We start from the raw sequence: 17350 nt of genomic DNA, 5'->3' as shown, positions 1-17350 counted from the left end.
CCACATTTTGGACCGATTCCCACCAAATTTGTCAAGGGGACCCACCGACCCCCCCCCCCCAAAAAACCCACAAAGTACCTGAACACACCGGCGTCCTGTTGTGCACCGAAGAGCCGCTCACTGGCTTCCCGTCGGCGGTGACGCACCAGCAGTAGCCCGTCAGAGTGTGACACTGCACCTGCACAGAAACCACATCAAATCCAATGATTGTATACACACTTTAAATACCGTATTTTGCAGCCTATAAGCCGCATCGGCCAAACAATACACAATAAAAATGAAACAAAAGAACAGTACGTGGTCAAGCTATGCCAAGGGTGTCAGACTCGGGTCGGTTGGCGGGCCGCTTTAACGTCAACTTGATTTCACGTGGGCCGGACCATTTTAGATAGAATATTTCGATTTTTTCAAATGATAGATATAGATGTATATTAAATTTCCTGATTTTCCTCCTTTTAAATCAATAAGTGCAATTTTTTATCAGTTTTTTTTCTTTTGGTGTTTTTAGGTCAAAAAGCATTTTGTAAAATCTAAAAATAAATATATAAAAAATATTTTACGTCTTCCACTTTAATATTGAATATAATTAAAAAAAAAAGTTTCCATTTGAAATGAAACACAAATGATTATTAGATATTTTGCCTTACTAAGAAAAAAAGTTCAAATCAAGTTTTAGATCTATAAAAACTGAATATTCAGGGATTTTGATCCAGTTCTTATAATCCAATAAAAAAATAATAATGTAAATATGATATCTAAAATGGTCCGGCCCACATGAAATGGAGTTGACGTTATTGCGGCCCGCGAAGCAACCCGACCGAGTTGGACACCCTTGTTCCAAAGCATCCAGCCCTGAGCGACCGAGCTGATAGACTTGAACCAGCGGGGGTTGGGCTGCGAGACGCATCTGACGCCAATCCACTGATTGCACTCGTATTGCGGAAAAGCTTTGCTCTTTATGAAAACCTACATTTTGTGGAATACTATATCACTGGCCATTACATTATACATTTAAATATATCATTTCTATACTTTATTATTTTATATTAAAATATATATATATCAACTGATAGGAATACAGTATGTCATATACCCAAAAGCCCTTTTCTATGTAAGCTTGACTTGTTCTGGATATGGAAGTAAGACTAACGGAAACAATAGACTGCACATGTGTCAAAGTGGTGGCCCGGGGGCCAAATCTGGCCCGTCGCATCATTTTGTGTGGCCCGGTAAAGTCAATGATGAGTGCCCACTTTCCGTTTTAGGATCAAATTCAAATGAAGAGTAGAGATGTATATTCCATTTTCCTGATTTTCCCCCTTTTAAATCAATCATTATCATTTTTTAATCCATCTTTTCTGTGTTTTTACTTCAAAATTCATTTTGTAAAATCTAAAAAGATATTTAAAAAAAGGTAAAATAAGCATTGTTTTAGATCTATAAAAAACGGAATATTCAGGGTATTTTAATCCAGTTGTTTAAATCTATTTTTTTTTTTAAATCAAAATATTCTATCTAAAATGGTCCGGCCCACGTGAAATCAAGTTGACGTTAAAGCGGCCCGCCAACCAACCCAAGTCTGACACCCCTGGATTAAAAAAACTGGATTAAAAACCCTGAATATTCCGTTTTTTATAGATCTAAAACAATGTTTATTGTATCTTTTTTTTAATATATTTTTAGATTTTACAAAATGATTTTTGACAGTGATTGATTTAAAAGGGGGAAAATCAGGAAATGTAATATGCATCTATCCTCTTCATTTGAATTTGATCCTAAAACAGAAAGTCGCCACTCATCAATGACTTTCCCGGGCCACACAAAATGATGCGGCGGGCCAGATTTGGCCCCCGGGCCGCCACTTTGACACATACTGTACTGCGCTACTATTTCTTGGCATTAGTGCCCTCTAGCGGCTGGTCGTGGGATATGTTTACTCCATGGCCAGCAAGTATAAAATATGTGAAATTTGTTATTATACAAGTCACTCCAGAGTCAACTATATAAAAAAATATATCTTATAGTAGTGTGGTCATTGTCTATCGGAGCATACCGGCGCAAAGGAGCCGTCCTCGTTGCATTCGGGAACAAAGGTGGACTCTTGGGGTCTTCGGGCCTGCTCCAAAGCCTGGCCTCTCTCCACGCGACACTTGGACGGACCCTCCTCTGTAATCGGAGACAAACGTCAGAGGTGAGATGGCCTTCTTTTTTCCTTGTTTTTGACTTCCAGACACTTTAGCTTCTGCCAAACGTCTGATCCCAGCCCAGCTTTCCTTCACGCCGGACTCAGACGAAGGTCCGGCGAGACGACGACGACGGCGCCGGCGGGCGCCTGACCAAAAATGGAGCGTTTTTTTTTTTTTGAAAGGTCACGGGCTTTCCGATCAATGGCCGCTCCTCGGGGTGTCCACCGTGGGCAGACGGATAGACGGACGTCTGTGAAACATTACACGCCAGTCGACAGGCGGAAAATCAAAAACATCTTTTCACTGGTGTCCACTTTTTTTTTTTTTTATCCCCCCGAGCTAATGAGATCGTAAAAGATTTGTTTGGAGTTGAAACGTCAAGTTTGGGGAGGAAAAGAAGTTCATCAAAGAAATAAAAAGGTCTTATGGAGGGCTTTGAAAAAAATGTATTAAAAAAATAGGAGAAATGAATTTCATGAGTCTAAATGTGGTCCTATTGACTTTCATTTTCCTCATTTGGGTGGCGGGGTGCCGGAGCCTCACGCAGCTGGCCCACACATTGTGTTTTTGGATCTCTGCATTTTCACATCATTAATATTCAAAGGCATTTTGTCTGTTTTCTTCAAAACAGCATTTGGATGTTTTTATTGGACTATTACAGCCTGTTCGGGATTGTAAAAATGAGCTGTTAAAGATTTTCAGCGTTTTACTTGATTTTTGACCTCATTTTGAAATTCCCTTTTTTTTTTAAAATATTTTTTAGAATATTCTATTATCTTGTGACTTTTTTACATGACTTGGATTGGATAACTTTATTCATCCCGTATTCGGGAAATTTGGTTGTCACAGTAGCAAGAGGGTGAGAATACAGACACAGAAAAAGACATTTTAGACATCAATAGATAGGTAATAAGTGGGTTAATAAATAAATACATGAATAAATATATAAATAAATAACCGTGTTGCTGAAGTATATAAATACACATACATATACACATACGTGTACATACACCTATACATACATACACAGATGTACATGCATGCATACGGTAGGTCTTAATTTACTTATTTATGTTTTTATTGGGAAACGCGCACTTTGTGGAGTAGCACCTCTAAATTTGGTGATACGCAGCTGTTGTAAAATGACAATAAAGGCTTTTTGACTTTGATTAAATTCACATTTTTTGCACGCCGTTCCTCCAATATCACCGACTGACCTGTTTGGGCGGCGTCTTCGACCACGGACGAGGGCGTCGGCGAGAGCGCCGCGGCCGCCGACTGCTCCGATTTGGTCCAATTTCTTCCTGCGGACCAAAAAGGGGACAAAATGTCAGAACTATTCACTGGTATATTAAATAAGAAGACACGGCCATCGACAATCCATATTCATAAATGTAATTCATTGAGAGCCACACCCAGAAACACTATTAAATATGCAGACGATCTTCCGTCACAAAGCTCCTCCTCCTCTACGGCGCTCACCTCGACTACAGCGTCCGCGGTGCGCCAACGTCAGCGTCAACGTCTTGTCTTTGCATCGCGCTCTCTGCAACTCGCAGGCGTTGTCGTAGCTCCGCCCATCCGAGCCGCACACCGGCTTGGCCTGCGGCCGCGCGCAGGTCCCGCCGCAATGGCCCTCTCGCTCGCCGATCAGCCGCTGCCACGTTCAAAAGGAGACATTTTTTTTCAATGTTCGGACTTCGTACACAATGAAATACAGACGCTCCCCTACTTACGAACATACGACTTACGGACAACGGTACATACGAACATGTCTGCAAATTGCGTTTATGTCGAAAAATGTTCGTAAGTTCGATTTAGTATTTTTTTCCGAGTAGTGCTTCTTTCCGCCGCTAATACCGACAATGCCTGGCGCTGTCAGAGCTCAGCTCACCTAGCATCCACCTTCCTCTGCCCACTTCGTTGCAATGCGGAAGTGCGTGAACGTATCTCCAGTGCGCAAACAACCTTTTTCATTTGTATCATGAAATATCTCGTGCATCCAATTTTGATTGATATGGTTGGTAAAAAGCAAAAGGCTTCTATTGAAGGAGTTGCAAAGAAGAGGCAAGCCATTTCATTTGAAATGAGTGGCAATAATAACGAAGCTTGATGCGCGTGAGAGTGGGGAGTGTTGCACGTGAAAACAACTTGAATGGTTCGACCGTCAGTACCATTTATAAACAGAAAGATGGAGCAGCAGGACCCAAATATTGAACGTTGCACCAAGTTTGCAAATCAATTGAATGATGCCATACAGTGCTACCGCATCATTTATGATGAAAAAAAGAAGAAAACTGTGCAATCGTCGTTAGATCGCTTCTTTCGACCACTTTCTAATACATATCTCTCTCTCTCTCTCTCTCTCTCTCTCTCTCTCTCTCTCTCTCTCTCTGTACTGTATGTATTCTCCCCATTTTATTAAATGTTTTTTTTCAGTACAAACCAATGCGTGTTACTTATACAAGCCTTAAACATACAAATGCACTTATATAAACATTCAATATACTTATACTATAGGCCTTAAACATAAATGATAATACAAAATATAGCACTGAATCAACTTACAAACAAATTCAACTTATGAACAATCGCTCGGAACCAATTGCGTTCGTAAGTAGGGGAGCGTCTGTACTTTCTTTTTTTTTGGACAAGGACGCCGCAAAACCTCAAGTTTGGGGAGTTGTGTGATCAACTCCACCTTGCACAATTTCCCAAATGTCCGCCATTGTCAAAGAGAGTTCATATAAAACCTTAAAATGCCCTAAAACCAAGAAGAAGTCAACTAAAAAGGCTCAAAAAGGGAGAAAGAAAGCATGGCAGAAAGTCCCTCCAAATGAATAGCAAATGGTCTAAAATTTACAGGCACTGACTTACTTTTAAATTGCAAATGGGCGTTTTTTATGACTCCTTCAAATTGACTTGAGATCAGATCAGATTGGAGCAAAAAAAAAAAAGGGCCAAGGAAACTAAAAGATGTTTGTCTTTTGCAAGCATCCAAAGCTTTGGACTTGTGAGCCACGGCACCCCCGCCCCGTCCCCCCCCCACGCCTGCCTGACTCAGAGCTTTAATGGATGCCGGCCTTCTACCTTCGCAAGGATAAAGAAAAAAAAAAAGAAAAAAATACATTTCATCTCACATGAGGCTTGGAAATAAAACTTTCCCACACAAACTTTGCCTGCACCCGTTTTGAGTCCTCAAAAAAGGTATACGAGTATATTGGTTGGTTAAAAGGCATCCCAGCCTTTATTCAACTTTTTTTTGTGATCCTGCGTTTTCCAGGAAGCGATTGCATCAGAGCAGACGAGTGTTGCCGTTGCCTTTGCCTTTTATTTGGGAAGGCTCCAAGAACAAAATGAGCTATTCAAGTACGCTTAAATGCTTTTTCCTTTCATTCTCTACTATAATCAGACATTGTGCGTCATTATTATCACCATCAAAGTAATTGGGGTACGTGCATTTCAAAACGACATTTTCATAGTAAAAAAAAACAACAAAACAAAACCTGCAAACAGCTGTTTTAGTTTTCAACAAGTGGTGAAAACAAATTAATTAATTCTGACCAGCTCAATTCATTAGCAACTCAATGACTAGCAAATGAATTATTTATTGTTTAAGTTGTCGATCAATGATTTGGGACACAAAATGACCACAAGATTGCCTGAATTTTTTTTTTTTTGAGGTGGGGGGGGGGGGGGGGGTATACTTAAAACGTTTATTATAAATGTTCCATATTTGAAAAGGAGTAGAAAGTCTGGAGTCACTGTTGTTGTTTAGGAAATCAACAATGATACGAATTCAACTTTTCCCCCATAAAATGCACAGCTAAAATGAAAAAACGGCCAAATATTACAGTCAATATCAAATGTTTCTTATCTGGGCTGATTGGTCGACTCATCCCCATTATTATACAATTAATTAACTATCAAAAGAAGCCATGTTAGCCCAAATCAAGCGTTCTCTCCCTCTGAATTATAACTAAGGTTCTTAAAAAATGTGAATTATAACTAAGGTTCTTAAAAAATGTGAATTATAACTAAGGTTCTTAAAATATATATACATATGTAAAATCGACAGATCATTATTTTTAAGAGAGGTCCGGTCTTTCCCAAATGGTGGGAGAGCCAATTGGACGTTTATCACCGTCAATGACAACAATTTACAGTAATCCCTCGAATATCGTGGCTTCACGACATTGCAGATTTTTTTTCTGGGGGAAATTATTAGTATTTTTTTAATTACTTTTTTTTGTAAGTTCATAAAAATGTGAAAATCCACGCTGAAACTCATAAGCGGAAGCCACTCCCCTTTCCTCCGCTTGCTACTAGAACTCAGCACTGACGTAAAAAAATGTTTGCATTTTTATTTATTTTTTTATTTTAAATAGGGGTGACCCTACTTTGCGGTTTTTCAATTATCGTGGCCATGTCTGGTCTACATTAACCGCGATAATCGAGGGATTACTGTACATAAATATAAAAATTGAACAAAAATGGCATCATACGCAATTGATGAAGACGCCACTTTGCGCCATGACATTTGAAAAGCGAATTTTGGAGACTTGACTAACTCACTCACATTTTGCGACATGACATTTTTGAAAAAGCAAATTTCATGAGACTGATTGACTCACCCTGTTTGCGGGCGTCTTGGTCTTGCCGTGTCCTCCTCCTCCTCCTCCTGCTCCTCCGGCGTGGACTCGTTGAGGCAGGTGGCAGAGGAGGAAGATCACGAGGTGACAACAACAGGTCGCCGCCGCCAAAAGGCCCACGAGGCGCGAAGGCAACATGGCCGCAGCGGGCTGGTGGTGGCTGGACCGATACACGTTGGTTCTCTCTCCTCCGCTCGTCACATCATAGTGGTCCGGACGGACCAGCGCGGCCGTTCGTCGTGGCGAGGGGTGGGCGGGGGGGGGGACGTCGACTTGGGTTGAGGCGGCCGCCGGACTCCGCGGGTTGACTTTCTCTGGGAGTCCGTCCCCCCGTTCGCTCGTCATCGCCCACTGGCGTTGGAAACACGAGCCCGGCCAATGAGTGACGTCCGGACCGGACCAATGCGCGTGTTTGGAGGGGGGGTGGGGGGATATACAAGCCACGCCTCCTCGCTCCATCCGGAGTGGCGGATAAAAAAGTCCTTGGTGTGAAAGATAGTTGCTCAAAGAATGGAAGTATGTCTTCAAACTGTAAAAACGGAGAAAAAATTAAAAGGATTAGAATACAGAAAATGACATACAGACGCTCCCCTACTTACGAAGGAGTTAGGTTCCGAGCGATTGTTCATAAGTTGAATTTGTTCGTAAGTTGCTCAGTGCTATATTTTGTATTATAATTTATGTTTAAGGCATATGTAAGTATATTGAAGGTTTATATAAGTGCATTTGTATGTTTAAGGCTTGTATAAGTAACACACATTGGTTTGTACTGAAAAAACATTTAATAACATGGAGAGAATGCATACAGTACTGTATACATACATTAGAGGGAGAGAGAGATTTACTAGAAAGTGGCCGAAAGAAGCTATCTAGTGACGATTGCAGTTTTCTTTTTTTCATCATAAATGATGCGGTAGCGCTGTATGGCATCATTCAATTGATTTGCAAACTTTGTGCAACGTTCAATATTAGGGTCCTGCTGCTCCATCTTTATGTTTAGAAATGGTACTGACGGTGGAACGATTCAAGTTGTATTCCCGTGCAACGCTCACCACTTTCTGACACGCATCAAGCTTCGTTATTATTGCCACTCGTTTCAAATGAAATGGCTTGCCTCTTCCTTGCACCTCCAATAGAAGCCTTTAGCTTTTTACCAACCATATTCAATATTGGATGCATAAGATATTTCATGATACAAATGAAAAAGGTTCTTTGCGCACTGGAGATACATTCACGCACTTCCGCATTGCAACGAAGAAGAAGGTAGATGCTGGGTGAGCTGAGCGCTCGCTCACAGCGCTAGGCTTCGTCGGTATTAGCGGCGGAAAGAAGTACTACTCGGAAAAAGGCGCGCAATACAAAATCGAACTTACGACTTCGACATAAACGCAATTTGCAGACATGTTCGTATGTACCGTTGTTCGTAACTCGAATGTTCGGAAGTAGGGGAGCGTCTGTACTCTTGGAGGGCGGACATTTTGGGTCAAGTTTCCTAAACAAGAACCTTAAAATGAGGTTTTCTGACCAAGATTGGACTTGCGACACTATCACTTATATATGTTGTCATCATAAAAAGGACTTCAAATATGATTTATTCCTTTTAAAAAGAGATTTTTGGGACACAAACGATCAGGTTGGAGCGTCTTTGCAAAACACAGAGGTTTTGAACGGATATTTGTTTAAACGTGGCCTATCGTATGACGTAAACACAAAAGTCGTGGGATTTTTATTTAGATGTATGAATAAATAGAAAAGACGTATTAAAATACTTTTGTTTATTGAGTTTGAAGGCTTAAAAAGCATTTTGGATGGGACACGGCTTCTTGGACAGCTTAAGGCACTTCACTCTACACTAGATTTATTATTACCTTTTTTTTTTAATGCCAGAAAGAATTACGTTTCAGGTCAAACTGCCTTTTAAAGCAGACATCTAGTATTACACTTAATTGACTTTTTTCTAATATATTTTGGATTCCCGTACAAGAACCAGAAAGTATTGCAACAACACCAAAGCAGACAAACGTCAAAAACTATATTTGGTAGTGGGTAAAGACATTTATTTATTTTTTGGGGAAAAAAATACAGCTCCATATAATCTAATGCTTTAAAAAAATTGTTTCCGATGGTTAATGCTTGCAAAGAAATCAAGAACATAAACAGCAAATTAAGTGTGGTTTTAGCTAACGAAACCGAGGGGCTCAAGCCCATTTCAGCTCGCGTGGGTTTTCTCTGGGTAGTCCACTTTCCTGCCACATCCCAAAAAACATGCATGCTAGGCTAGGCTAGCTGGTTGAGCGCTCCAAATTGCCTAATCTACAGGTGTCAAAAAGACGGCCCGGGGGCCAAATCTGGCCCGCCGCATCATTTTGTTCGGCCCGAGTAAGTAAATGATGAGTGCCAACTTTCTGTTTTAGGATCAAATTCAAATGAAGAGTATAGATGTATATTAAATTTCCTGATTATCCCCCTTTTAAATCAATCATTGTCATTTTTTAATCCATTTTTTCTGTGTTTTAGTTCAAAAATCATTTTGTAAATCAAAAAATATATTTAAAAAAAGCTCAAATAAACATTGTTTTAGATTGATAAAAAAACTGAATATTCAGGGCTTTTAATCCAGTTCTTTTAATCCATTTATATAGAAAATATATCTAAATATTATATCTAAAATGGTCCGGCCCACGTGAAATCAAGTTGACGTTAACGCGGCCCACCAACCAACCCGAGTCTGACACCCTTTCCCTAATCCTAGCTATGATTGGTTGTCCTGAGTCTCCTCGTGCCGTGAGATTGGTTGACCACATATTTCCGATGGCTGGGATGGGCTCCAGCACCCCCTGCGCCCCTCTCGTGAGGACAAGCAGTGTTAAAAAAATGAATGTATGCTCACTTCCTAATCCTCATCATCTCGGTTTGACCTGAAACGCCAAGAAATGACGCCAGGCTAGCGAAAAGGAACGAACCCGGCTAACGTCAACCCCGAAATGAAAAATCCGGGTTCGCACTCCCCAAGCGCAGACGTCCCGAATATAGTTCGTCATTTTTTTTTGCCTAAACATGACATTTACAAGTCGTAAATGTCATGTTTAGTCTAAAAAAAATGAATTTTCATGAAGGCTCATAGCGTAGCTAGAAAGTCAGTAATAGGAATAGCGAGATCTTAAAAAAAATGGCGCTGAAACGGGTGAAAGGATGACGGACGCAAAGACGGACGCTCTTCACGGGGACGACCGGCCCCCGTCCCGTAAAGAGCGAGACCTCCGATTGCCCCCAGTTCACATTTCCAGCTTTGCTTTGCCAACAGAAAGCAAAGCTGGACACGTTCAACAAATCCCCCCCTTTTGACCCTTTCTCCAAACAGCAACAAGCCCCTCCCACCCGGCGCGGAGCTGTTAATTCAATCAGTCGGCCGCTCCGCTCAATTGGGCGCCGGCGGCGGGGGGTCCGGCCGGCCCCGCCGAGGCCTTTAATGGCCACTGACAGCGTGTAAACACGGCGCTGAATAGCGCGGCGCAGGTGCGGCGGCGCGGCCCGACGGCGCGGTGCAATAGTTCACACCCCGCCCCTCCGCCGTTGCTTTGCCCACAACGGCTTTGCGGGCCGGCCGACTTTCATCTCGGCGGGGGCCGGCGGCGGGGGGGATCGCTTAAGGTGATCTCGTTAACATTCCTTTGCGACGCGCTCGTTATCCCGGCTGGCCGGGATGGGCTCCAGCACCCCCCGGCTGAGGCCGACTACAAGATGCGACTCATTGGCCGCCTTTGACCACACTAGGCGTCCAATCGGTGTTGAGTCGGCAAATCTCCCCGGCAACAAAAATGAGTAAAACCGCAAAAAAAGACAAAAAACACTTCTCAGAAATCACAACAAATTGACAATTCATTCATTTTCCAAACTGCTTATCATCACAAGAGTATTGGGGGGTGCCGGAGCCTATCCCAGGCATCAACGGGCATGATGCACCCTGAACGGGTTGCCAGCCAATGGCAGGGTACAAGGAGACCAACAACCAATCACACTCATAACCAGGGAAAATTTAGCATTCAATTAGCCTAGCATGCATGTTTTTTGGGGGAAACCGGAGTACCCGAAGAAAGCCCACACAACCCCAGGGAGAACATACCAAGTGCACACTATGAAGAACCACCTGGGATCGAACCCACATCCTCAGAACTGTGAGGCCGACGCTCTAAACCAAGGGTGTCAGACTCGGTCAGGTGGGTTCGCAGGCCGCTTTAATGTCAACTTGATTTCACGTGGGCCGGACAATTTTAGATATAAAGAAGATTTCCTGTCCTTCCTCCCCCATAATTCCCCTCCAAAAACCCAGATCATTTTCCATGTCCACTCAATAATAAAAAAATAAAAAAATCAGGTGGTCTTGCAGGTGGGTGGCAATAGCGATTTGGAGCAACCCCCCCCTAAAAAAAAAATCCAGATTTTTTTTTTAATCACTTCATTACAAGCTCTTCAAACCGTCTTAACCCCCCCCCCCCCAAATCTGCGGTGTACCCCACAAAGCCCCCCACCCTCCAAGCGCTTTCACCCTGCCCCTAATTGTGCCAATTCCAGCAGCTCAATAGCTCTAATTACGAGGCCCTGGGCTGAGTCTTTCCACAAGCCGCTGAACCATCACCAGAAAACATGTCGAGGGACAAAGACGGCCTGTCGAGTGTTTTGGGGGGGTTGTCCCCCCAAAAAAGGGGGTTCGGGGGGGGGGGGGGGGGGCGCTGGGCCTTTTTCTGTGCTTGAAAGCCGCATTTGTAAAGGCCAACACCTGCGTCATTCCGTAACTGAAAACGGCGCGGCTCGTTAGGAGCTAAACGCTAAACGTTACGGCTTTTCAAAATGACTGCCACAAGCCCACGTTTCACTTTTCTAATCATGTCAATCAATGAAGTGATGAGGAAACAAATTCTCACCTGGACGGACTTGACAAAGACGCGTTTCTTCGCCGGATGGCGTCGGAAAACGTCTTTCCTTCGGGCTTTTGCACGTGTCCTGTAGAGAAGCAAAAAAAAGGAATTTTACCAATGAGCCTTCTTTAGATAACGTTTTCACAGTGGAAAAAATGAGCGAGAAAAGTTTGGAGTTGACCTCTCCGTGAACCCGCCGCCGCCGGTCCAGACCACAAAACTCCACCTGACCCCAGTGACCTCATCTTCCCGCCAAGTCCGGTTAACGAGCCAGATGACGCAATTCGATTCACGCGGCGCCGTTCGCCCCGGCGAGTCACAAGTTTAGTGGGTCGCTGTTGGGCGTTCGCTCGAGGATTGGTGGCGACTAGCGCCACCCGACGGCACGGGCGTAAATTCGAACTCGGCGACCAGTTTGGGGTGTCGTCTGCGTTTCGACCAAAATTATGGAAAAAAAGCAAATCTGTATTCTGTAAGATGGGTCGAAATTTAGCAATTGGGTCAAAATTATTGTTGCCGGGCATGGATTTCCCATGTTCCCCTTGGTGGCAGACCATAGAATTATCTTCTGACTATTTCACAGCACTGCCTCCTGGTGGCCAACACTGGTGTCTGCCAAAAGAGTGCTTTATTTTCATCAAGACTAAATCAAGAATATTCCAATAAAATACATTTTGTTGTTAAACGACTATCTGGTATGATACCATTTCACCAAACAAACATTAATTTCTCTACCCGTTTAACACAATTGGACGTCTATCACTGTCAATGACAGCCGGTTAGTGAAAGGAAGTAGACTAAATGTATAAAAAATGACATAATAAAACTGAATAAGACTGTTAATCAAACCACAAAAGTGAGATGAACATTCGTCTATTTTTTTGGGCTATCGGAAAACAGCAATCTGCCTCTCCCTAGTGGACACAAGGTGCATTACGTTGTATTTTTCCCCTCCGGGCCTTCGATGACAGCTGCTGCCTTTCTAGATCATTTCATGTCGTCCGCGCATTTAAAAAATGCTTTTAAATTAGACGTGCTTGGGTGAATTCTTTCTACTTTGACGGGAATGGAACAGGATGGCTTCTATTGGGGGGGAAAGCTCGCTCCACGCGAAAAGCAGCTCCGTCATTGGTCCATATTGCCGTCGCTTTAGTGAGCATATTGGGATGAGAGGAGGCGGGGCATCGTGGGCACTGAGAGGAGGCGGGGCCTAGGCGGAGGCTGAGGCGAGGGGGGATGCTGCTGTGCCAGCGAAGATTCTGGACATCCTCGGAGGGAAAAAAAACTGGTTCGATTCCCTGGATCGTGACGGTAGAAGATCCGGCGGAAGTAGCGAAGCCGGCGAGTGTCGGGATGTCGAGGCGGCGGCGCGGCGCTCCCTGGCGTGCTCCGAGAGGGGCCTCCGACGTCAGCTGATATTATGCGGGGAACCGGAGCAGCTGGACGGATTAAAAGGGAACAAAGCAGCGCTTCCAGCAACGTTTGCCACACTGACAGGTCAGCATATATCTTCTTTTTTATAGAACGCCATACGTGAGTATCCTCCATCAAGTCCTGGTGTGGGCGGGGGTTCGGGGCCTTCATCGTACGCCTCATCCTCATCCTCCTCTTCGTAGGTGGTCTTTCTCAAAAGGGTCCAATTCATTCGGCCTAGCAAATCGTCCAAAAATAGCGGCCGTGTTGCGGGACGGGGGCTCGTGCGTGACGTCACGCCGGCCCCCGGAGGCGTTCGCTGTGTAAAGGATCACTTGAGCGCAAACACATGTGCACACAGAGTTGCTCCTCCCCCCCGCCCTCGCTGACCGTGAACTGAACCGCCTTGGCGTTCTTCCGTTTTAGGCCGAGATGGTGGACCCCTCCGAGGCCGAGGAGCAGACGGTCAAGTCGGCGGCGGCGGCGGCGCCGCTCTGCGGGGGAACCGCCGGAACCGCCGCCATCCCGGAGGAGCGACGCTTGCCGGACCAGGCGGACGGCGCCGTGGCGGAGGAGGAAGGCGATTTCCAGACGCCGCCCGGCGGCGGCTCCGAGCCCGGCCCCCTCCACGCGGCGTCCCCCGCGGGAGCGGACGGTGACCCGTCGCCCAAGCTGCACCTGGACCTGTACAACTTTGACTCGGCGGCGGCCGAGGGCAGCCGTTACGTGCTGACCAGCCCGCGCTCGCTGGAGGCCTGCGCCCGTTGCGGCGTCAAGCCCGTGGAGCTGCTTTCCCGCCCGCTGTCCGAATTCGCCCGCGAGGCGCCCGGCCGCTCCATGCGGGTGGCGGCCGGTCTCTTCGAGGTCTACGAGCGGGAACGCCACGGCAAGCTGCGCCAGTGCAGGGAGGAGCGGGAGCGCATCGTCAGGGAGGAGAAACGGCGGGCCGCCTGCGCGGCGGCGGCGGCGCCGGAGCAGCGCAAAGTCGCCGTCGTTCGGGCTCCCGAGCCGGAGAGCTCAGGGACGAAGGGGGCGCCGCCTTTCCGATCGACCGGAGCAGGTCCCTCGGTCCCCGAGCGGTACCCCGCGCCCGCGGCGGTCGTCGGCAAGCCTCCCGGCGGCAAATCCTCCAACACGTTCCCCAGAAACGCCGCCAGGGCTCCCGTCCTCCTCAGGGCCAAGACCACGTTGGCGGGGTCGGGGTCCAAGGCGGCGCCGGCGGCGGGCGCGCCCGGAGCCGCGTTCCCGCGGCACAACGGACACTTGCACCCCAAGATGCGAGCCAAGAGCCACTCGGTGGAGTCCCTGCAGAGGAGGTCCGACACGCTTTCGTCCGCCTCCAACACCTGCACCTCCTCGGATTCGGGCGCCTCGTCGCACGGCCGGGAGGCGCGGCGGGAGCCCCGGGCCAGGCCCCCGGGCCCCCGCGACAGGACGCTGGCCGCCTTCGACTCCCTGTTGGGGCGGAGCCTCAGCCTGGGGGACCTGAGTCACTCGCCGCAGACCACGCAGAAGGTGGAGCGCATCGTCAGGGAGGTCAAGCGGCGGGGGCTGGACGCCGTGTCGGAGCGCGACCGCAAGATCGCGGCGCTGATGCTGGCCCGCTACCAGGAGGAGGACATCCTGAGCCGGACCCGCCAGGCCGCCCACCTGCAGTGGGACAGCGAGCGGCGCACGGAGGAGCTCCGGCGCGAGCGGGACGGGCGCGACCAGCGGCGCGCCGTCCAGGAGGGCCGGCGCGCCTGGCAGACGCAGGTGTCCACGCGGCAGGAGCGGCTGGGCCGGGAGGAGCGGCGGGCGGCCGCCGCCAAGATGCGGCGGGCCGAGGAGAGCGAGGAGCAGTGGCGGCAGCTGTCCGAGCGGCAGGAGCGCGAGCGCCTGCGCAAGCTGCAGCGGACGGCGCGCGAGGAGAAGCACAAGAAGTCGCTGCAGGAGCAGAACCTCAAGGCCCTGGAGGAGGAGCGGGCCGCCGCGCTGGAGCAGGAGCGCCTGCTCCTGGCCGAGAGGCTCTCGGTGGCCGAGCTCAAGCGGCAGGAGGAGCAGCACCGCTCGCGGGAGGAGCGGCGGGGCCTCAACGCGGCCGAGCGCCGCCGCCACGCCGCCCTGATCCGGGAGATCGCCCGGCGCGAGCGCCAGGGGTGCCGGGAGGCCGAGCTGGCCGCCCGGGAGAAGCTCAGCCGCTCCCGCGGCAACTACGAGCACCTCCTGGAGCGCCGGGGCCGGGAGCTGCGCGAGAGGGCCCGGCGCGAGGAGGAGCAGATCCTGCGAGCCCGCCTGGCCGCCGACGACCGGGAGCGCCAGCAGCGGCGCCGCCTGGAGGCCCGCGCCCGCGAGGCCGAGGAGAGGGCACGGCAGGCGGCGCTGCAGGCCGAGGAGCGGGCCAAGGAGACGGCCCGCCGCGCCTCCAGGGGGCGGCGCGAGAAGGAGCGGCTGCAGCGCCTCAACCGCCAGCGCGTGGAGGAGGAGGAGCGGCGGCGGCGCCGCGAGCTCCTCCAGTCCATCGAGCGCAAGCTGGAGAAGAGCGAGCAGATCTTCAAGGAGAAGCGCGCCGTGTTGGAGAGCGCCCGCTCGGTGGCGCGCGCCTCCTTCCACGTGCGGGACAAAGTCCGCGAGGAGACCAACGTGCGCACCTTTGACAAGATGGCGCTGGAGGCGCAACTCAAAGCCGGCCTGGACGACAAGTAGTAGCGACCGCTAGCTCGGCGCTTTCCTCCCCGCTGCCCCTCAAAAAGAGCAAGTAGTCTGTGGTTTTTTTACTCTCCCGCATCAGTCCTTCCTTTCGACGGGTTCGGTTCCTGGTGGAGGACTCCCGTGGGGGCATCCCAGAAGGGGGAAAACAAGGTTCCAAGTCCACCATCACCGAATGTGCTCCTCTTCTCCACATCATCTCTGCTAGCTACGCACAAGCTAAGGCAGGGAGAGGCCCCAACCGGACTGAATGAAATCCATCAGGACGGTTCTCAAGGTTCCGGACAGTTTTCCGGGGGGTCTTCCGGGACCAAAGTTGGGGAAACCCTGAGCTAAGGGCTACAGCTAAACACTTGTCAGGCGTGGTCCTCAAGGGGCACCATGGGTTCAGGTTTTGGTTCCAGATGCCAGATTGGTGGAAACAAAAGGATTCCTCTTAGAAATTGGAATGAAAAAGTTTGCCCTAGGTGGCACCATTTATATCCACAATAATTCAGGGGATTTGCTCAAAACAGGGTAGGGTCAAGGTACAAAATGATACATGAATACATAATACACACATTTAACCGTAGCTAATATCATCAATTTAAGTCATCGCTCAAGGCCAAAAATAGAATCCATTTAGCCCGCCGACATTTAGTTACATTCTAGGACTGGTTTGCTTTTTCTGGGTCAGTAAAATCTCAAAACTAGTTAGGGAAAAATGTACTGCTAAGTCAATGTCAATGTTTTTTTTAGGTCCGTGAGATGAATCGGGGAAGCCAAAAACTCATCGAGCTACGCAGACGCATTTCAACACTTTTGAAAGACTTTTTATGTGCTTTTTGAGGGGTGAACGAGGTTTAAAGACTAGTTATTTTTGCATCGAGCCGGTTCCTTTTTCTGCCCCCCCAAAATGGTGCCAAGCCCCGCCCCCATCCCAGATTGTCCGTGTTCAATTCAGGTGTGGCTAGAATTCAGTCCAAAACCGTTTATGGCAATATAGCAATCAAAAGCTGATTAAACAAGTCGTTCCTTTGATGACGGATTTGTCTTGTGTATATTATTAACCTCCTTAAAAAACTTACCTTTTGACGACTTCACTTGTTAAGGATGGGACTTTAACGCAATCATGCTGATGAAACGGTTTTAAAAACAACGGATTTTCAATCGCAAACTTACATTCAGTTGAGTATAAAAGCCGCATTAATCACACACAGAATAAATAACGCATGACGTTGAAATATTGAGCATTAAAATACCAAACATTTTCAACTTTTCCCGTGCACCTGCTAGCTTAATGCTAACACGTAATGGAATACCGAGGGTAATTAGCGCCGATTCACCTTATTTACATGCCAGGTGAATATATATGAACACAAACGCTAACATATTTCTTGCCATAGATGAAAAATATAACATAAATATAACTTACAGATAGGGATAATCCTTGGAAACGAGTCCAAAAATTACGGAAGTATCCAGCGTTGAAAACGATAAATACGAAGATGTCGTC

The 17350-nt window shown here is 47.6% G+C and overlaps 2 protein-coding genes across 7 annotated transcripts in view; one reads left to right on the top strand and one right to left on the bottom strand.

The window, feature by feature from the left end:
* Nucleotides 1-17350, bottom strand: part of smoc1 (SPARC related modular calcium binding 1) — a 22893-nt gene extending 5543 nt beyond the window's left edge. For 5 of the 6 annotated variants that reach the window (XR_013305296.1, XM_077621501.1, XM_077621503.1 and 2 more), the window contains exons 1-7: nucleotides 17270-17350; nucleotides 11761-11839; nucleotides 6821-7367; nucleotides 3669-3843; nucleotides 3404-3490; nucleotides 2054-2166; nucleotides 79-178 (exon numbers count right to left, since the gene is read on the bottom strand). Coding sequence is in view for 5 of the 6 variants with exons in the window: in XM_077621501.1 (XP_077477627.1) it covers nucleotides 79-178; nucleotides 2054-2166; nucleotides 3404-3490; nucleotides 3669-3843; nucleotides 6821-7297 (952 nt within the window). In the remaining variant the exon portion in view is untranslated. Of the gene's footprint in view, nucleotides 1-78; nucleotides 179-2053; nucleotides 2167-3403; nucleotides 3491-3668; nucleotides 3844-6820; nucleotides 7368-11760; nucleotides 11840-12691; nucleotides 13333-17269 lie in introns of those variants that run through there. The other variant, XM_077621502.1, reaches the window with a different exon arrangement.
* Nucleotides 12941-16878, top strand: ccdc177 (coiled-coil domain containing 177). The gene is made up of 2 exons (XM_077621500.1): nucleotides 12941-13251; nucleotides 13594-16878. Exon 2 carries the CDS (start codon nucleotides 13600-13602, stop codon nucleotides 15850-15852), a length of 2253 nt encoding a protein of 750 aa, XP_077477626.1. The 5' UTR covers nucleotides 12941-13251; nucleotides 13594-13599; the 3' UTR covers nucleotides 15853-16878.

The sequence above is a fragment of the Stigmatopora argus genome, chromosome 15 (assembly GCF_051989625.1).
Source record: "Stigmatopora argus isolate UIUO_Sarg chromosome 15, RoL_Sarg_1.0, whole genome shotgun sequence".
Lineage (NCBI taxonomy): Eukaryota > Metazoa > Chordata > Actinopteri > Syngnathiformes > Syngnathidae > Stigmatopora > Stigmatopora argus.
This window is presented reverse-complemented; position numbering and strand designations above follow the sequence as displayed.